The sequence below is a fragment of the Triticum urartu genome, chromosome 5 (assembly GCF_003073215.2).
Source record: "Triticum urartu cultivar G1812 chromosome 5, Tu2.1, whole genome shotgun sequence".
Taxonomy (NCBI): domain Eukaryota; kingdom Viridiplantae; phylum Streptophyta; class Magnoliopsida; order Poales; family Poaceae; genus Triticum; species Triticum urartu.
In genome coordinates this window covers 365,126,425-365,147,983 of record NC_053026.1, presented here as the reverse complement: position 1 = coordinate 365,147,983, position 21,559 = coordinate 365,126,425, and the positions used below count along the sequence as shown (strand labels likewise).

General features: G+C 39.9%; 1 protein-coding gene across 4 annotated transcripts; it reads left to right on the top strand.

The window, feature by feature from the left end:
• The first annotated feature begins 13,716 nt into the window (after window positions 1–13,716).
• LOC125509063 lies at window positions 13,717–19,826 on the top strand. 4 transcript variants are annotated; one of them, XR_007283941.1, is made up of 11 exons: window positions 13,719–13,974; window positions 14,731–14,835; window positions 15,191–15,283; window positions 15,653–16,335; window positions 16,475–16,636; window positions 16,751–16,822; window positions 16,916–17,065; window positions 17,306–17,374; window positions 17,528–17,742; window positions 17,879–18,012; window positions 18,087–18,273. XR_007283941.1 is itself a non-coding variant. In XM_048673941.1 (10 exons), the coding sequence occupies exons 4-9, from the start codon at window positions 16,033–16,035 to the stop codon at window positions 17,669–17,671; spliced, it is 900 nt and encodes a 299-aa protein (XP_048529898.1). In that variant the 5' UTR covers window positions 13,717–13,974; window positions 14,731–14,835; window positions 15,191–15,283; window positions 15,653–16,032; the 3' UTR covers window positions 17,672–17,685; window positions 17,879–18,167. The 4 variants fall into 4 exon arrangements, 3 of the variants coding, with proteins under 3 accessions (XP_048529898.1, XP_048529897.1, XP_048529899.1); XM_048673941.1 differs by having other exon boundaries at window positions 13,717–13,974; window positions 17,528–17,685; window positions 17,879–18,167; XM_048673940.1 differs by lacking the exons at window positions 13,719–13,974; window positions 14,731–14,835; window positions 15,191–15,283; ... (1 more) ...; window positions 16,475–16,636; window positions 16,751–16,822 and adding exons at window positions 18,375–18,473; window positions 18,568–18,699; window positions 18,791–18,894; window positions 19,018–19,090; window positions 19,442–19,826 and having other exon boundaries at window positions 16,927–17,065; window positions 17,528–17,685; window positions 17,879–18,273.
• Window positions 19,827–21,559: the final 1,733 nt, after the last annotated feature.

Here is a 21,559-nt window from a genome sequence, read left to right as displayed (position 1 = left end):
AAGCGGGGGTTTGTAGAGGTGCCAGAGCTCGGTTTTGAAATAGAGGTGAATAATATTTTGAGCGGTATACTTTCATTGTCAACATAACAACCAAGAGATGGCGATATCTTCCATGCTACACACATTATAGGCGGTTCCCAAACAGAATGGTAAAGTTTATACTCCCCCTCCACCAACAAACATCAATCCATGGCTTGCTCGAAACAACGAGTGCCTCCAACTAACAACAGTCCCAGGGGGAGTTTTCTTTTGCAATTATTTTGATTTAGTTTGCATAAAGCATGGGACTGGGCATCCCGGTGACCAGCCATTTTCTCATGAGTGAGGAGCGGAGTCCACTCCTCTTGAGAATAACCCGCCTAGCATGGAAGATACATACAGCCCTAGTTGATACATGAGCTATTCGAGCATACAAAACAGGATGATTATTTGAAGGTTTAGAGTTTGGCACATACAAATTTACTTGGAATGGCAGGTAGATACCGCATATAGGAAGGTATAGTGGACTCATCTGGAATAACTTTGGGGTTTAAGGGATTGGATGCACAAGTAGTATTCCCGCTTAGTACAGGTGAAGGCTAGCAAAAGACTGGGAAGCGACCAACTAGAGAGTGAAAATAGCCATGTACATGCATTAAAATTAATAAACATTGGATGCAAGCATGAGTAGGATATAATCCACCATGAACATAAATATCATGAAGGCTATGTTGATTTGTTTTAACTACATGCGTGAACATGTGCCAAGTCAAGTCACTTAAATCATTCAGAGGAGGATACCACCCTATCATACCACATCATAACCATTTTAATAGCATGTTGGCACGCAAGGTAAACCATTATAACTCATAGCTAATCAAGCATGGCACAAGCAACTATGATCTCTAATTGTCATTGCGAACATGTTTATTCGTAACAAGCTGAATCAAGAATGATGAACTCATCATATTTACAAAAACAAAAGAGGTCGAGTTCGTACCAGCTTTTCTCATCTCAGTCAGTCCATCATATATCATCATAATTGCCTTTCACTTGCACGACCGAACGATGTGAATAATAATAAGAGTGCACGTGCATTGGACTAAGCTGGAATCTGCGAACATTCAATAAACAGGAGAAGACAAAGCAATATGGGCTCTTGGTTAAATCAACAATAAAGCATATAAGAGCCACTTCAACAATTTAATCATGGTCTTCTCCTATCGGCCCCAAAAGAAAAGAAATAAAACTATTTACATGGGAAAGCTCCCAACAAGCAAAAGAAGAACGGGAAATCTTTTTGGATTTTCTTTTTAATTACTACTACAAGCATGGAAAGTAAATTAATTAAAAGCTACAACTAATTTTTTTTGTTTTTTTCTTAAGGTTTATTAAACACACAAGAAGAAAGAATAAAAGGAAATAAACTAGCATGGATGATACAATGAAACAGTATGAACACCGACATCTAGCAATGAGTGTGTGTGAACATAAATGTAATGTCGGTGAGAAATACGTACTCCCCCAAGCTTAGGCTTTTGGCCTAAGTTGGTCTATGGCCACGGCTGGCCTGGCTGATATCCATAATAATAGTTGGGGTCGTACTGCGATGAGGAAGAAGAAGGCTCCGATTGCCACTGGCTGGCAATCATCTCCGGATCCCACTGATAGTTAGACTGTCGTGAAGGATCAAATTGTGGTTCCGGTTCTGGCTCCTCGGCTGGTGCAAGGTTCCGGTAGGCGTGGATAGCCGTCAACGGAACAAGGTGCGTGCCTACAGTCAAATCAAACAAAGAAGGAGCAATCAAGGTAATAGTCTCAGGATGATGTTTTATTAAAGAACAATTGATATTTAAGCTCTCCTGCCCTATTCTTAATAATAAAATCATGTGCCACCATACTTTTATAATCTAGATAAACACGAGGCAGCACTTTTTCTTCCTTTTCAGCATGCCTAATAGGTATGTTAAAATGTGCAGCTAGACGTGTAGCATAGATGCCTCCAAAGATGGGGCCCTTTGTACAGTTCAGACTTAACCGTTTAGTAATAATACCGCCCATACTAAAAGTGTTATCACTGTATAAACCATGGAGCAGAATAATTATATCAGGGATACTAAGGTTTCCATGGTTTCCGCGTCCAATTAAACAACGACTAGCAAATAATGCAAAGTAACGTAAAACAGGAAAACGTATGCTAGTGATTCGTGCATCGGAAACCTTCCTAGTTTCTCCTATAGTGATAGTATCAATAAACCCCTCCACATCATCATGATGTGGTTCTTCTGTCTTGCCCCCAAAAGGGACTAAACAAATCCGACAGAAATCATAAAGTGACATCTCCTTATGCTCATCATATAAATGAAACTCCACCGTAGGTGGTGCATTCCTAGAATGAAAATGAAAGTTTTGCACAAAGGTATTTGTGATTAAGAGATACTGATCGCATTGGTCGTGGAGGAAAGCGGTGAGGCCTGCATCATGAGCCAATTCATGAAAATCTTCATAAATCTCGGCTGCTCTCAAGAAATCCTCGGAAGGCCATTCACATGCCCGAACCTCCATGGTGCGCGGCAAATTATACTTAGGCTTCGGTGCCTTTTCCTTCGAGCTTTGGCTCGATGATCCCCTCAATAATCTCCTCATCATTTTCTGAAAAAATCTGAAATTTTTAGTAACTTCAAAATAAAAGTAAACCAAACTCAATAATATTGATAGCAACCACTCCTACAAGTGCCTAGGGCCTATATCATGCATCAAAACTACTTTTGACCATATAAATTTGACATGCAAGCTTAAGAACAGGGTCACCTAAGAAGCAAAAATTTGCAATGAATAAAGCACTAGAACAAAAACTAATTGGACCAATGGAGGAGTCACATACCAAGGAACAATCTCCCCAGGCAGTTTTGTGAGAGGTGCTTTGAACAAGGAGATCGAAAATGGCAGCAAAGAGGGCTGGAACTCGTGATTGAGTTGGTTTTTCATGTTTGTGGGAGGAAGAAGAAGAGGATGGGTGCAGGAATAAGTGGAGGAGGGCCACCGTGGGCCCACGAGGCAGGAGGGCGCGCCCTAGGGGGGTGGGCGCGCCCTCCACCCTCGTGGCAAGGTGGTTGGCCCCCTGGTGTGTTCTTTGTTCCATAAATCCTCAAATATTCTAGAAAAAATCATATTTAATTTTTAGGGCATTTGGAGAACTTTTATTTTTCGAGATATTTTTATATTGCATGGATAATCAGATAACAGACAGAAAATTATTTGTTTTTACTTTATTTCAACTAAATAACAGAAAGTATAGAGAGGGTACAGAAGGTTGTGCTTCTAATTTCATCCATCTCATGCTCGTCAAAAGGAATCCACTAACAAGGTTGATCAAGTCTTGTTAACAAACTCATTCCGTTTAACATTAAATCGGAGAAATTTTGAATAACACTAGGTTACCTCAACGGGGATATGCACATCCCCAATAATAAGTATATCATATTTCTTCTTGACAGTAGGAAGAGGAAATTCAAAACCTCCAAATATAATCGATGGAATTTTTCCGATAGAATTGATACTATGAACTTGAGGTTGTTTCCTCGGAAAGTGTACCATATGCTCATTACCATTAACATGAAAAGTGACATTGCCTTTGTTGCAATCAATAACAGCCCCTGCAGTATTAAGAAAAGGTCTTCCAAGAATAATAGACATACTATCATCCTCGGGAATATCAAGAATAACAAAGTCCGTTAAAATAGTACCGTCTACAACCATAACAAGCACATCCTCACAAATACCGACAGGTATAGCAGTTGATTTATCAGCCATTTGCAAAGATATTTTAGTAGGTGTCAACTTATTCAAGTCAAGTCTACGATATAAAGAGAGAGGCATAACACTAACACCGGCTCCAAGATCACATAAAGCAGTTTTAACATAGTTTCTTTTAATGGAGCATGGTATAGTAGGTACTCCTGGATCTCCAAGTTTCTTTGGTATTCCACCCTTAAAAGTATAATTAGCAAGCATGGTGAAAGTTTCAGCTTCTGGTATATTTCTTTTATTTGTAACAATATCTTTCATGTACTTAGCATAAGGATTCATTTTGAGCATATCAGTCAATCGCATACGCAAAAAGATAGGTCTAATCATTTCAGCAAAGCGCTGAAAATCCTCATCATCCTTTTTCTTGGATGGTTTGGGAGGAAAAGGCATGGATTCCTGAACCCAAGGTTCTCTTTCTTTACCATGTTTCCTAGCAACAAAGTATTTCTTATCATAACGTTGATTATTTGATTGTGGGTTATCAAGATCAACAGCAGGTTCAATTTCTACATCATTATCATTACTAGGTTGAGCATTACTATGAACATCATCATTAACATTTTCATTAGGTTCGTGTTCATTGCCAGATTGTGTTTCAGCATTAGACATAGAGATATCATTTGGATTATCAGGTGGTTCAGCAATAGGTTCACTAGAAGTTTGCACAGTTCTATCATTTTTCTTTTTCTTCTTTTTAGAAGAACTAGGTGCATCAATTTTATTTCTTTGAGAATCTTGCTCAATTCTCTTAGGGTGGCCTTCAGGATACAAAGGTTCCTGAGTCATTCTACCAGTTCTAGTAGCCACTTTAACAACATAATTATTTTTCTTACTATTCATCTCATTGATCAATTCCTTTTGAGCTTTAAGTACTTGTTCTACTTCAGTGGTAACCATAGAAGCATGTTTGCTAACAAGTTTAAGTTCACCTCTAATATTAGCCATATAATCACCCAAGTATTTAATCATATCAGCCTCTTGTTTTAATTGTCTACCAAAATAAGCATTGAAGTCTTCTTTCTTAAACATAAAATTATCAAACTCATCCAAGCATTGACTAGCAATTTTAGTAGGAGGGATTTCAGCTTTATCATATCTATAGAGAGAATTTACCTTTACTACCTGTGTTGGGTTATCGGGGTCTGGAGGTTCTTCAATAAATAAAGGATTAAGATCATATGTTCCTTCAATAGGCGGTAAATTAAGACCATGTATTTCTTCAATAGGAGGTAAATTCTTAACATCTTCAGCTTTAATACCTTTTTCTTTCATAGATTTCTTTGCCTCTTGCATATCTTCGGGACTGAGAAATAGGACACCTCTCTTCTTCAGAGTTGGTTTAGGAATATGATCATTAATTGGAGCCAGAGCTGGCTCAGGAGCTGGCTTAGGAGGTGCCCAATTATTTTCATTTGTCAGCATATTATTCAATAAGATCTCAGCTTCATCCGGTGTTCTTTCCCTGAAAAGAGAACCAGCCAACTATCCAGGTAATCTCTGGAAGCATCGGTTAGTCCATTGTAAAAGATATCAAGTATTTCATTTTTCTTAAGAGGATGATCAGGCAAAGCATTAAGTAACTTGAGAAGCCTCCCCCAGGCTTGTGGAAGACTCTCTTCTTTAATTTGCACAAAGTTGTATATTTCCTTTAAAGCAGCTTGTTTCTTATGAGCAGGGAAATATTTAGCAGAGAAGTAGTAAATCATATCTTGGGGACTACGCACACAACCAGGATCAAGAGAATTAAACCATATCTTAGCATCACCCTTTAATGAGAACGGAAATATTTTAAGGATATAAAAGTAGCGAGATCTCTCATCATTAGTGAACATGGTGGCTATATCATTTAATTTAGTAAGATGTGCCACAACAGTTTTAGATTCATAGCCATGAAAAGGATCAGATTCAACCAAAGTAATTATATCAGGATCAAGAGAGAATTCATAATCCTTATCGGTAACACAGATAGGTGAAGTAGCAAAAGCAAGGTCAGGTCTCATCCTAGCATTTAGAGATTGCTTATTCCATTTAGCTAATAACCTTTTGAGTTCATATCTATCTTTGCAAGCTAAAATAGCTAAAGAAGCTTCTTGATCAAATAAATAACCCTCAGGAATAACAAGTGATTCTTCATCATCACTTTCATCATCATAATCAGATTCAATATTTTCAATCTCTCTAGCCCTAGCAAGTCATTCCTTGAGAAAATCACCAAGTGGCACAGTAGTATCAAGCATAGAAGTAGTTTCATCATAAGTATCATGTATAGCAGAAGTAGCATCATCACTAACATGCGACATATCAGAGCGAATAGCAGAAGCAGGTTTATGTGTCGCAAGCTTACTCATAACAGAAGGTGAATCAAGTGCAGAGCTAGATGGCAGTTCCTTACCTCCCCTCGTAGTTGAGGGATAAATCTTGGTTCTTGGATCTTTCAAGTTCTTCATAATGATAAGCAGATATAAATCCCAAGTGACTCAAATAATAGAGCTATGCTCCCCGGCAACAGCGCCATAAATTAGTCTTGATGACCCACAAGTATAGGGGATCGCAACAGCTTTCGAGGGTAGAGTATTCAACCCAAATTTATTGATTCAACACAAGGGGAGCCAAAGAATATTCTCAAGTATTAGCAGCTGAGTTGTCAATTCAACCACACCTAGAAACTTAGTATCTGCAGCAGAGTGTTTAGTAGCAAAGTAATACGATAGTGGTGGTAATGGTAACAAAAGAGTAATGAAAGCAAAGTAATGTTTTTGGTATTATGTAGTGATTGTAAAAATAGCAACGAGAAAGTAAATAAGCATGAACCAGTATATGGAAAGCTCGTAGGCATCGGATCAGTGATGGATAATTATGCCGGATGTGGTTCATCATGTAACAGTCATAACATAGGGTGACACAGAACTAGATCCAATTCGTCAATGTAATGTAGGCATGTATTCCGAATATAGTCATACGTGCTTATGGAAAAGAACTTGCATGACATCTTTTGTCCTACCCTCCCGTGGCAGCGGGGTCCTAATGGAAACTAAGGGATATTAAGGCCTCCTTTTAATAGAGAACCGGAACAAAGCATTAGCACATAGTGAATACATGAACTCCTCAAACTACGGTCATCACCGGTAAGTATCCCGATTATTGTCACTTCGGGGTTAACGGATCATAACACATAATAGGTGACTATAGACTTGCAAGATAGGATCAAGAACTCTCATATATTAATGAAAACATAATAGGTTCAGATCTGAAATCATGGCACTCGGGCCCTAGTGACAAGCATTAAGCATAGCAAAGTCATAGCAACATCAATCTCAGAACATAGTGGATACTAGGGATCAATCCCTAACAAAACTAACTCGATTACATGATAAATCTCATCCAACCCATCACCGTCCAGCAAGCCTACGATGGAATTACTCACGCACGGCGGTGAGCATCATGAAATTGATGATGGAGGATGGTTGATGATGACGACGGTGACGAATCCCCCTCTCCGGAGCCCCGAACGGACTCCAGATCAGCCCTCCCGAGAGGTTTTAGGGCTTGGCGGCGGCTCCGTATCGTAAAACGTGATGCAATCTTCTCTTCTATTTTTTTCTCCCCGAAAGCAGTTATATAGAGTTGGAGTTGGAGTCGGGAGGTCTCCTGGGGGCCCACGAGGTAGGGGGCGCGCCCCCCACCCTCGTGGAAAGGGTGTGGGCCCCCTGGTCTTCATCTTTGGCGAGGATTTTTTATTATTTATTGTAAGATATTCCGTGGAGTTTCAGGTCATTCCGAGAACTTTTGTTTTCTGCACATAAACAACATCATGGCAATTCTGCTGAAAACAGCGTCAGTCCGGGTTAGTTCAATTCAAATCATACAAGTTAGAGTCCAAAACAAGCGCAAAAGTGTTTGGAAAAGTAGATACGACGGAGACGTATCATACTGCTGAACATGAGCTAAGTGTTTCTGTTTTGGACGATGTGATGCATACTGAATCTGTTTTGCAGGCGCTAGGGCAATCTGAAACTGTTGCAGATGAAGCAACTATTGTGCTGCCATGCGAATCTGCTTTGACAGATGTGTTGCCATGTTTGGAGGTTGTGCTGCCAAGTGTTGAGTTGCAAACTGAAGTAGTTGAACAATGTGTGCCATCTACTCAATCTGCAGAAGTGCAAACTGAAGAAGTGGGACATGGTCAGGTGCAAAAGTTGAGGGGGCCTAGTGGAGTTGGCAAGAAAACCAAGGGGCCAAAAAGCAAGAGCATCAGCATCAACAAACTATGCGCCGTGGAACAAACGGTGGAAAAAAGGAGAAGAAATCGTGTGGTAGAAAGAAGCAAAAGAAATAGAGTCGAAATCATTCAAATTTGATGTGAAAACTTAAGTTTGTTGTCATTTGATGTGAACTTAAGTTTGTTGTCATTTGATGTGAAAACTTATGTGCTATGATGTTGATTTGACTTGAAATAAAATTCAAATTTGAACCGACATTCAAATTTGAACCTATCTCCAATATTTTTGGAGTTCATTTGTTTGTTATGTGATGCTGCATTGTTTTATGTACTAATATGCACTTTAGTTCAAAAATCCAACCCTTTTTGTGAAGTCCAACTCATAGTCACTGAAAATGTTGTCCAAACAGGCTCCAAAGTAAGGGAAAACGACCCCATTTCTAAGCAAGTTTTTTTCGACCTTCTCAAAATCACCCAAAAAGATTTTCTTAGCTTATATTATACCTATATAGGATCAATACGAAGTGTCACCTTTTTTTGAATAAGTATTCATATTATTAATTTATTTTTAAAAAACACCCTTTAATACAAAGTCAGCAATAAAACAAGTTTAAAAAATTTAAATGCAAAAATAACTTCAGATCCTCCTTAGTCACTCCAAAATGAAGCTAAGGTGAGGTTTTTGATTTTTTGGCATTTTCAAAACATCAAACCCTCTTGTCACTCCTTTGAACTCTATGCAACCTCACTCGAGATAGTCCAATTTGTGAAGGTTTTTTCATGCAAAGATCATTAGATCAAGTTTATCATTTTATATCATAACTATGTAACATAACAAGACTATATGCGTAGGTTTTTCATTTTTTTAGATTTTTTTTTGAATTAGTTATACACATTTGAATGTTCGGTCAAACCTTTCAAAACCCCGTTGACTGCCTCCAAAACCCATGTAACCCTAGCACCAAACGTCCACCGTCGATCTAACCCTAACGCCAATCTGCGGCCGTCGGATAGGCCTTCTAGAAGGATTCCGCGGGGGCGATCCGTGGGAGCCCTGATTCTCCAATCTGATTGGCCACCGTTTTTTTTCTCTGGCAAACAGATAACGTTGAGCAGGGGAGCATCTCAGTGACCGTTGGGCCGAGCGGATCGGGCCCGGCAGAGCCTGGCGTGCGTGCACACGGACGTCGAGAGGGGGGGATGGGCTGCATGCGAGAGGGTCACTGACATGTGGGCCATCCCTGTCCCATGCATGCCATGCAACAGCGTCGCAGACTAGCTATTCTGTGCTCGTGAACGCTGGGACACAGCCTAGCCATTTGCATGCGGGCTTGCATGCATGCATCGACGCAGTAAAGCAGCGGCAGGGGCGTAGCGTATAGGTACGTCCCATCTAAGCTATTTTAACAAATGCATGTTTGAACCTGAGACACGGGACGGACGCGTCGGTGGTGCAGCTCCTTTTTCAGTGTCACGCGCGGATGAACGGGCCTGTTTCCCACGCGGCGTCACCGCCGATGCAAGTCCACGAAACGATGCATCTCGCCTGTGCCGCCCGTGCCTCTTTGGATGCTCTGCCCACTGTTTTTGAATTAATGCCCGCAATTACTTATGCCAGCACGAACGGAGAAGAGAAAACGATCGAAGGCATCGTGTACATTGACTACAGGTGCAACGTGGCTATAAAAGGGCGACATTTCCTCATCCCTCTCACACTCATCTCTCAAGCCTCCTCCGCTTCTTCTTTTCGAGCCAAATCCACCACTCGAGCCACCATGCAGTTCTACAGCCCTACCTACCGTCGCCCTCGCACCGTGCCGGAGAGGGAGTACCCGGCCGGAGTCATCGTCAAGAATAGCCTGAGGGTGTGGGCCATCTCAAGGTGGAGGGGCCCTAGAGAGTTGGCTCGCTTCTTCCTCCAAGCCGGCTACCGCCACCTCCCTCCGGGCACTCCGCCCATGTTCCACCTCCACGAGCAGTACGATGGTGACGCCAACGACATCTTCATCGGCCTCTACGTCACCTTCACCAACCCCTACGATGCTCACCACCTCCTCGGCCAGGTGTTCTGGTGTGGATGCGAGTTTATCGCGTTCACCACCTACAACATCTTCACCAACTTCCACCACATCTTCCCCCACCCCAACGGCATGCACACCCTCCCCTACCAGATGCCGGAGAACGACAAGTGAGGGGCGCCGGCTAAGGAGGGGCCAAGGAGTTGTTCGAGTGCGAGTCTTTCTATCTATCTAGCTTGTGTTGTGTTGGTTGGGGCGTGTGTGCCCGTGTCTTCTAGCTATATGTCTAGTTTTAATTATTTTCCTTTCATGTTTTATGCACTATATGTTGTAAGGGGATGCCCCTCTATATGTTCTCTAAGGGGATGCTACTAGGGTACCCGATGCCCCTCTATCGCGCTATCTATTAATGTTTTTTCTGGCCTAAAGTTTCTCCATTGCATTTTATTTTTGTGGCCATGTGAACTAAAAAATGCACTAAGACATGATCCAATCATAAAAGTTGTTGTTAGCACGTGTCTAGTTAATTATCTTCCTTTTATGTTTTATGCACTATATGTTGTAAGGGGATGCCCCTCTGTTGTAAGGAGATGCTATTAGGGGCACACTAGATGTCTTCTTTTTTTGAGAGGGGCACAACCTTTTTCGGTTGAAACACACGAGTAAAAACTTTGAAAACACCATAGCACAAATCAAAAAAATTTAAAAATGGTGCTTGGTTGAAATAAACTAGAACCAAACAATTGCAACTTTTTTGGTTCACAAAGACTACAAGTTAGACTGCTAACTAGAACCAACCTTTTAGCCGAAACAACACGGGACCCAACCATCGGACATGATAGCTTGTGCATAAAAATAGCTCAAATAATTATCAGATGAGTTATCTCAAAAAAGGTGACTGCAGGAAACTTACAATTTGTGAAATAACCTAAAGCCGAAAAGATATATCGATGTCAATGACCGTGTGCACTTTTTTTGCACTAGCTACACTTCTTTTATCAATGGGCCTAGATATGTTCTATTCGGCCCTGCCTATATGGGCCTGGCCTTTTCGGGCAACTGTGGACGAACCTTTTTTTTCATTTTCTCCCTCTACCACTGAAACTGAAACTGATGACGAACTGAAAAAATGGGGCCGAAACAGAGTGGAGAAGACATGCCGAATTCGTATAGCGCAACACTTTTATTCAAACATCCATATCATTACGATTACAAATGATGCCCAATCTATTCACTTACGACTAATTATCATCACATAAACAAATGCGAGAGCAATTACACAAACATAAAAAAGTCCGGCCATCAGCCCCATCAAATTGCCCTGCTTCTGAAATTCGATGAGTTTCTTCATCTGCTTGTTCAGCTTCTTCAGCTCTGCCGTCACTCCTGCATCCCCCACAGTAGCACCAATGGAATGGGCGCCCCCAATGGAATTGCCAGATCCAGGGGCCCCAGATCCAGACGGGCCCAATCCAAACTTGCCCAACTTCTCCGCCTCCAACGGTAAATCGAGCTCCCCTGATGCACCCTCCAGTTGAATCCGCTCTATGTACTCATCTAGCCACTCAAAATGGGTGCATTGCTTCAATTTCTGAAATCGGCAAGATGAACCCTAAATCCCAAATCCGATGAAAAATGGGCAAATATGAAATTGGGAGACAAAAACCAAAATTGGCATATTGAGAAGTAAAATCTCACCTTTCCCTACTCTGGTTTGCTCTCGCATTTCATGAATTCCCGCCCAAGGTTGCCATTCTTGTCGGTCGTTGTGACTAGCCGCTTCAGGGGTGTGGTACGTGGGCATGCAGGGCACCTTGTCATGGGCGCTGCGCCATAGCGCGGCCATGAGCGGTGAGAGGTTGAAGCGGAGCTCGACATTGCTAGGTCACGGCCCAGAACGGCGTTGTTGCGCGTCGTCGCCGGAGAAGAAGAACAAAAACGGTCGAGGAGGGGGAGGATGGGCTCGGGTGCTGCACGGCTCGGGGCACGGCTCGGTGTCCTCTTGTACCAATGCTGGACTGGATAAGTTAGTGGGTCCCACGCTGTGGGTCCCGCTCACCTGACTAATGCTGAGCTGGATAAGTTAGTGGGTCTCATGCTGTGGGTCCCGCTCACATGATTCGAGTTTTAAACATGTGTCTTTGGATTAGGCAGCAGTGTCGCACGACAGCTATTTTTTCCAACGCAGATGTCGCATGAGAGCCATTTGAACCAACGATGTTGTATGAGAGACAATTTACACCAACGACGTCGCATGGGAGCTATTTGCCCGTTACAAACAGCGAAGTACTACACATTTTGAAGTGGAAAGACTACTAGCACTTGTGCACAGCTACTTCAAGAAATCAGAGTGAATGAATCATGTCTTTTAGTACCCTACATGTGCATAGCACAACGAAGCCACAGAGGTCGATGTTACTGTGAGCGCTGCAGAGCTGCTTCAACAGTAAACATCGTCGTGAAATGTACTACGAAGTAATTAAGAGACAAATGTAAAAGACCTCGTCACGTATGACTCTACTACAAGACTACAAACAAAGGATCAATTTACGCTCACTACAATCCCGGTCGACTCCACGGGCTATGTAGATCCATCTCGACGAAGCTTATCACGTCGATGAAGCCAGCACCTTCTCCCCGGCCACGTTCTTGGACCGGCCGGTCGGACACCACGCCGCCGCTTGCGCTTGGCTTGGTACGCGCCCATCTTCGAAGCTACCACAGCTGCTTCTTCTTGCAGATCCGCTCATGCGCCACGCCATGCATGTCCTCCAGCGCCTTCTCCCACACGGCGTGCGGCACAATCCCGCTCCTCCACACCCCCGGCCGCTGGTATGCTTCTTTGCACAGGACGTGGGCGACCTGGTTGCCCTCGCGGTATATGTGTTGCAGCTGGTACGTCGAGAAATGCTTGAGCAGCGCGCGGATCTCCTGTTGCATGGAAAGCGGTATGCGGGTCTGCGTCTCCTTCCCGGTCAGGAGCTCCACCAGCACCTGGTCGTCGCCTTCCACCACCAGCCCGCCACGGAAGAAACTCATCGCCAGCCGCAGCCCGCAGATCAGTGCTGGCGCCTCCACTATCCCCACCGTTGAGTGCTCCGTCGGCTCGGCGAAGGCGACGAGGACGTGGCCGTTGCAGTCGCAGATAACGCCGCCGATGCTCGCCCGGCCGGACCCGTCGTGATAGACGGATCCGTCAAAGTTTAGCTTCAACCAGCCCATCGGAGGAGCCTCCCACCTCACATGATGCGGCTCGGATGGAACGAGGCCGACAACGAGGTGGAGCTGAGCGGAGGCGCAAACGGGATCCTGCTACAGAGAGGAGCAAAGGAGGGAGCAAACGAGGCAGGGGCAGCGATGCACGCCATATGCCGCAAGCGATCTTTTCTGTTTTTCTTGCGTCCCGCAAATGAGGAAGACAGCCCTAGCTTATGGGAAAGCGCATTTATGGTGCTTGAGGTGGTCGGCCAGTCAAATTCAAATTCGGTTTTGGTTTTACCGCGTGCGTCGACCAGCTCGCGTTGCCGTCCGATCCCCTAAACGTGATTCGGCGTCTTGTGGGTCATGGCGCACAACGTGCCCACTTTTTTTTTTACTTCACAACGTGCCCAGGTTAATTGGAGCATCTCTAGCAGATGCGTATAACCCGGGCATTTCCTAAACGGCGCCTGTTGCGCCTGTTTCTTCGATTTCCACAAAGCGGCGCACACCCCCTGCGGTTTACCGGGCTCGGCCCGTTTTCTTCTAGCAGTCGATCCTTCTACGCCTTGACTTCTTCTTCTTTCCTTCCGCGTCTCTCCCCCTCTTATCCCCTTCCACATCTCGTCTCCCCCGCGTCTACGATTTCTAGGGTTTTCGTCTAGCAATCAATCCGTCCCCTGTCTCGCGCAGTGGATCCGTTCCCTGTCTCGCGCTGGTTCACGCGCGAGATCGCGATGGCTTCCGCTGGTTCGTGCTCTTTTTCTCCCTTCCCCCCTTCCTTTAACAGTGATCGTGGATCCGCTCACTAGGGTTTATTTAAAATTAGTGCTCGTCGTTTTTCCGCTCGAATTTGTTTGGGTATGTTTCCTGGCAGGATGCGCACGTTTTTTTGTGTTTGTTAGGATTCGTCCTCCCTTTTTTTGTCGTGGATCCGCCCAGGGGTGGGGTGTGAAGGGAGGGGGGGAGAGGCGGGGCAGGTTGGGGGCGTGAGGTTTGTGGGGATTCGTTCAGTATGATTTTTTCTAGGGTTCATCATGCTGCGTTGAACACCGGTCCCTTTAGTTTTTAGATTTTTATGTTTAGTAATCTGACCAACAGATCGTCACAGCCTAGGGTTCATTTTTTTAGGAGTGGTTCGTGCTTGTAATAATTTTTTAGGTTGTGAGTCCTACAACAAATTGAAAGGATTATCAGTTATAAAATGTAAATATGTTAAGCACTTTTCGATCTGGGAGGTCAAAGGCTCAAAGGAAAGCTACTAATGCTCGCTGGATCTTTTGTTGACTTTGTGATATGATAGAGGTTCGGGAGTTTATTTGCATGCTCATTGATGCACATTTTTTACCCTGTCAAGTCCAAGTTCTTTGTGTATGTCCCATTTTTTTCTATTAACGAAGAGATCATCAATGTGGATAACAACTACAGAAAACTAGTTCATACATGAACATTCTTTCATGCACTTAATGCTCACTTTATTTTTTTTTTCATTTTTTTGCTTTGCAGAAGAAGAAGGGATTGGACATGGCAAAGTGAAAGAACAACTTGATTCACAACCAGTCGAGCAAGGTGGTCAGGAACAGCATCAAGAAGTCCAAACGCCAGTACAAGGTGCTCAAGCTGACCCATTTACGCAGCTTCTTTTTTATATAATAAAAAAATGCCTACGGGAATGATATGTACTAGTTATTCCATTGGAGGTTTTCTGCTCTAGTTTTTTTGTTTCCCCCGTTTTTTTGTATTCTAGTTTTTCTTGTCAATTTTTACTTCCTTCAACCTTAAACACGCCGTATATAATTCCTCTCTTTTTGGTACAGTCATGTTCATACATAATCATTCCTTAATATGTTACTTTTCTGAGCGTTTTATTTTTCCTTTTTGAATTGATATCTTTTTGGCACATGATTTATTCTAGTTAGTGTTAAATGTTGCTAACTAGGTTTTTCGTTTTTTTATATTTTTGCAGCTGAACAACGTGTCATAGTCACGCACGTTGAAGAACCGGAAAGCGATGAAACATTCCAAGCTCCACCACGAGGTCTTCGGAATGGTCAAGGCGGTATGTTCATCCTGGTTCACTCATAGCTGTAGAGTCAGGTTCTTAGTTTGTCTGATTTGATTTTTTCAAGGCTTAAATTGCATCCAGTGCCGAAGTACTTCGAAAAAGGTGCTGATTTCTTTTGGTTTGTCCTATATTGAGGCAGAATCTCGTTATACTGAAATTTATTTTTTATAATCATCAGCAGAAAAAGCTTGATCAACTAAAAGTTCAAAACACAAGAATTATGTTTAAATCAAACTTTTTTTCTTTTTGATCAGTATCCAGTGCTGTAGTTTTAGGAGTTTTTTTATGCGTTTTCATACTATTTTCTACACTAAATCTTCTTGTCTTCACTGTCTGAATAGTTATTCATTTTAATTTATGCAGCAAGAGTTTATCCTAGGAAGTTGTGCAATCCCACCTATAAATCTAGGTTGTCAACAATGCGCTTCAGCAAGACAGTGAAAAAGTTCAGTGAGATTCAATTAGGGCACATCAGCAAATACAAAATGGATGCCCTGCTTCACATGCCATATCACCTAAACATACCGATGAATCTCCTTGAGTGGTTAGATCAGCACATTTTTGGTGTTACAGAGCCTTGTTTCAAGCACAAGAACAAAGTCATCAAGATCACTAAAGACATGGTAGACAAGATTTTTGATTTCCCTGGCGGTACTGTTCCTTTTGTATTCAGCAGCAACGATCCTCAAGTGAAAGCAGAAGTTGCTCAGTGAAGAAGCAGGTATGTTGATTATCGAAACAAGATGCCTATCAACAAGATTGAGGAAGTGATGCTAAGTGACGAGAGTGAAGATGGTTTCATCAGGAGCTTCGTTTTCTATTTCATATCATCTATACTCTGCCCAGCGTCATACTGTTTTGGCAACACCAAATTCCTCTTCTCTCTAAGAGATGTGTCTGTAATCCCTTCACTGGACTTTGGGCAATTGGCTTTAGATTTTATGATTGAAGAATCAGAACGTCATTTCGAAATGATAATGAACAGACCAACACTTGAGGAAATGAACAAGCCTTCCCACATTGGCGGTTGCCTTCCTATTTGGGGGTTAATCCTTTTTCCTTCATTTTTCTTGCTTGTTCTGCTTCTTTTAGATATTTTTACTTCTAAAGTTATTTTGCTTTTGTCATAGTTTTTGTTCGCAATTCCAAACTGACCTGCTTCTTCTTTTCATTTTTTAATAACAGATCATTTATCTGGATTTCGTTGACTTTGATGTCATCGAGAACCACCAGTCAACTGTTGATTATTCTCTACCCCGGATCAGCCACATTAAGAATGCTGACTTCCAATACCTAGCTTTGGTTGATAGGAATTATGAGTCTAGGAAAGCGTTTGGAGTACTACCAGTAAGTATCTTTTATTTTCTTCTTTTTGGCTTTTTTTCTTTGCTTATGTATTCAGCCTTCCTTTCTCGTTTCCGACTAACTTTTAAAATGTTTTTATTCTAAATTTTTTTGTAGATAAGACACATATCTCAAACACCGTATGCAAATGCAGTTCCTATTGGCAACATTGCTGATACTCAACAAGAGGTTTCTTTCTATTTTTTCTTCTTATTTTATGATGCATTCTTTTTCACACAGTTATACTAAACAGCATAGATTTGTTGCATTCCAAAAACGCAGGTCAATTTTCACAGCAATGCCCACGAAACAATCAATGAAAACAACCCAATTAACTTGACCACTCCAGATATCAAGTCAGCAGGAACAAGTTTCACTCCAAAACATGAAATCGATTGTAAAGTGAAGCCAGAGCTGCATTCGAAATTAGAGGTATTTTTTTATCTTTTTTTGCCTGTATTGTTTTTTTCTAACTAATTAGTTTACATCATAATGAAAATACATTTTTCCATTTTCTGATGAATTTTTTTTGCATCAAATTGACACCTCATGTTTAGTTATTTGAAATGCTTTTTCATTTTATTTCCAATGTAAAATACTTTTATTTGTACCAATTAGAGGCATGTTTTCTAAAGATAGTCTTTTATATTTTATTATCTTTTTCATGAGCAGACCCCTGATGTACTTGACACCAAGCAAGACCCCGTTGCACCAAAAGCTGAGAACAATGTGAAGGTTGAGGTAACCACCCAGCTTAATTTTTCTGCTTTCCTGATACAAGGATTATTTACTTTCTGGACATACTATCCATGAAATCCCAAGCATTCCTTTTTGATCAGCCATATTTTTTTCTATACTACATTTGTTGTACTGAGACATTCTTAACCTCGCCAGGAAGAGTTGGACCCAATAACTGAAATAAACCAAAGGAGTCTTGTTCTCATCAGTTCTAGCTTATCAAATGAAAGAGCGAAGCATTACAGTAGCACTCCAATCATAATTTATGACTCCTTTCACGCCTTGTGCACCTACCAGTGAAGAGAGACCATTTGGTGAGGCTAATTCTAACACAGGAATATACATAGACATGGGTGTTGCTCTTCAATCAGGTTTTAGCTTTTTGCCCTTTTTTCACTTGTCTTGCTTTGCAATTATCTAAGTTTGCCTTTTTCTCATTTATCTAGCCCATTTTTTTCAAACGACGATTGGCCTAACATTTTTTCGCTGTTCAAATGTCACACACAGGTTCATCTAGGACCAATGATGCACAAGCTAGATCAAGCACAGGCCCAAATACCATTGAGAAGAAGAATAGGAAAAAGAGAGCAGCTAAAGTGCAATCTCCTGATGAACCAAAGAGGCTGAAAATCCCTCGAGAGGTGGATTTGTTTTTCACCAAATTTCTGAGGAAGCCAATCTTCAAAGAATTTCACGGCTCAAAATCTGTCTGCAGCACTCTTTTTGTCAACATTGAGGGATTTCCCATTAGTTACGATAACTTCTTCGCTTCATTCAAGTCAAGGGGTGAGATTGGAGATGAAGTCATGGATTCACTCATTCAAACATTCAACCTGGAAGCAAAGACTTCATGTCAGATAAAACCTTTTATTAAAAAATTCTGTTCCACTTTGCGCTTCACTGTGAGTTTTATCTGTCTCCTTCTTTTATCCAATAATTTTGGCATTCTTTTCTACTCAGGAAACCTCACTGTTAACTAGTTTTCTGTTCTTTTTTTTCCCAGAATAAACTATTGGTTAGCCCTGAAGTTTTCGACCCAGTAAGCTGCAAAACAGAGTTTGACAGAGTAAATTCAGAAGAAAGTCTATGGAAAAAGGATTTGGTACTATGGAGACTCTCATCTGACTTGTACAATAGTTTTTTTTCTCGTTTGTTTGTGCTAATTTTTTTCTCTCCTTCATGTTTTTTTATCACAGTTGTTTTTCCCCACTATCAAGTCAAACCACTGGGTAATTGTTTGTATGAACTCTCTATTTGAGAGGACTCACTTCTTCGACCCATGTGGTACAATCCAGGAAAATTCTCAACAACAAATTGTCCACAAGTTGGTAAGCTCTTCCTGTATCAAGTTTTGTCTTTAAATACAAAGCATCAGGACACACTATTTTTTTAAATCGGTGTACTTAATTTATGCAATAGGTTTCCAACTACAACCTGCTTTGCAAACTCAGTAATAAGCTTTTCAAGAATGTCTTCAACTTCAAGCTTCAAGCTGTGGGGCACTATCCAACAAACTGTCTGATGTAAGTTGTTATGTTGTTCATTTTTTTCATCTTCAATCTTTTTCTGATTTTTTTCAAACATTTCTGTCCTGCTCAGGCTCAATATGAAAGCCTCTATTCATTTGTTGTTTCTTTTTTCAACAGGCATGACTCAGGTCACTACCTCCCCCTATACATGGACAACTTTGAAGGCAAAGTCATGAAAAGCTTCAGCACGGTATTTTTTTGTTTTGTCACAACTGTCTGATGTATATTTTTTTACAAAAAATTAGCGTACTGAAAATGAAATAGGAAATCTTTTTATTTTCGCAGCACGTTTAATTGAAAAAATACGCAGAATGAATCTATGCACATTTATTTAATTTTAATTTATAAACATTTTTTTAAGCTGACAAGTACTGTTATGCTAAATCTATATAATTATTGAAGATTTTTTGGTCCCCTTCTCACAATGCAAGATGATAACACTTTTATTTTTTCAGTACATACACCTATCCGTTTTATGTCTTTTTAATACAGTTTTTTTCGTGCATTTCAACTTCAAGACCACCCTTTTTTGTCTACACAGGAGAATGTACCCAAGCAAAGAATGATATCAGCCTACCGTCTCTTCAAAAGCACGCCCAACAAGATAAAGGAGGAAGATCTGCCAACCTCCCAGTGAACACCTTTTCTTTAGATTGAAGAGTTTTTTTTGGAAGGGAAACATGAACTATAGACATCATACATATGAAAACCAATTCTGTGTAATAGTTCTCCTAGGAGATTTTTGCTTCTAAGAACATGTGCCATGTGGTACTTTTTGTCCTTTTTAAAATGATACCCCCCTTGCATGTGGGTCTACATAGTTCAAAATACTTAATTCAGTGTGTATGTACTGAATTGCAGTGAACATTTTTTTGCTGTGAACTTTTTTTAGTTCACCACAATTGCAATTTTTTTATTCACCACAACTGCAGTGAACTTTTTTTTAGTTCACCATAATTTATTTTTAGTTCACCACATTTTATTTCATTTTACAACAAAATTTTAGTTGACTACAATCAAAAAATATTTTTAGTTCATTTTACAACATACTTTTACATTTTACAATCAAAAAGATTTTTAGTTCAGATATAGCTCACTTTTTTTCCATTTTAGTGAATTACATTTTTTATCATTCAAAATCCACATTAATGTAATTCAAAATATTCTTCACTAGTTCCTTTTTTTAAATCATCTTAATTAAAATATAATTCACTCAATTCAAAAAATTTGTTCCTGAATAAGCAAAAAAAAAAATAGTACACTTCGAATTCATTTTTTTAATTCACCGAATTCAAACTTTTTTTTAGTTCATCATAATTTTTAAATTTAGTTCACTACAATATAAATCTAGCTCACTAGATCTGATTTTTTCAAAAAAAATCATCTAAATTCAATATAGTTTACTAAATTCAAATTTTAGTTCACTAGTTTGAAAATCTTAGTTCACTAAAATCCAAAATAACTTACCTCGCTTGGGATTCATTTTTTTTAGTTCACTGAATTTCAAACTTTTTTTTACTTCAACATTTTTTTAGTTGACTAGAATAGAAAAAATTACTTCACCTTGATTTTTTTAGTGCACTCCCCTACTTAACTTCTCATTTTCGAAAAACATTTTCATTTAGTTCACTAGTTTGAAAATTTTTAGTTCACTAAAATCCAAAATAATTTACTTCACTTTGCATTCATTTATTTAGTTCACTCAATTTCAACTTTTTTTTTACTTCAACATAATTTTAGTTCACTAGAATAGAAAAAAATACTTCACCTTCATTTTTTTAGTGCACTCCCCTAATTAACTTTTCATTTTCAAAAATCATTTTCATTTAGATTCAAATCTAGTTTTTAGTTCACTAGTTTTTCAAATTTTAGTTCACTAGTTTTCAAATTTTAGTTCACTACAATCAAAATGATTTTTAGTTCACTTTGAATCAAATATAGCTCACTAATTTTTTGATTTATTTTAGTGAAATACATTTATTATTGTTCAAATCCCAACTAATGTAATTAAAAATCTAGTTCACTAGTTACGTTAAAAAAATCATCTGATTTCAAATACAGTTCACTTATTTCAAATTTAGTTCACTAGTTTCAAAATTTTAGTTAACTATAAATCGAAAAAAATTGTTAACTTTGGATTCATTTTTTTAGTTCACTGAATTCAAACTTTTTTTTAGTTCATTATAATTTTTAGTTCATTGAATCGAAATTTTTTATGTTCACTTGGATTCGATTCAAATTTTGTTCAATAGTTTTCAAAAATTTTAAGTTCACTTTTGATTCAAATCTAGTTGACTAGTTACTTTTTTTAAAAAAAATCATATGATTTCAAAAATAGATGACTTAATTCAAATTTAGTTCACTAGTTTCAAAATTTTAGTGAACTAAAAAATCCAAAAAAAATAGTTCACTTCGAATTCATTTTTTTAATTCACTAAATTCAAACTTTTTTAGTTCAACATAATTTTAGTTCACTACAATCCAATTTTTTTAGTTCTCTTGGTTTCGATTCAAATTTAGTCCAATAGTTTTCATATTTTAGTTCACTTTGATTCAAATATAGCTCACTATTTTTATAAATGTAATTCAAAATCTAGTTCACTAGTTCCGTTAAAAAATCATCTGATTTCAAATACAGTTCAATTATTTCAAATTTAGT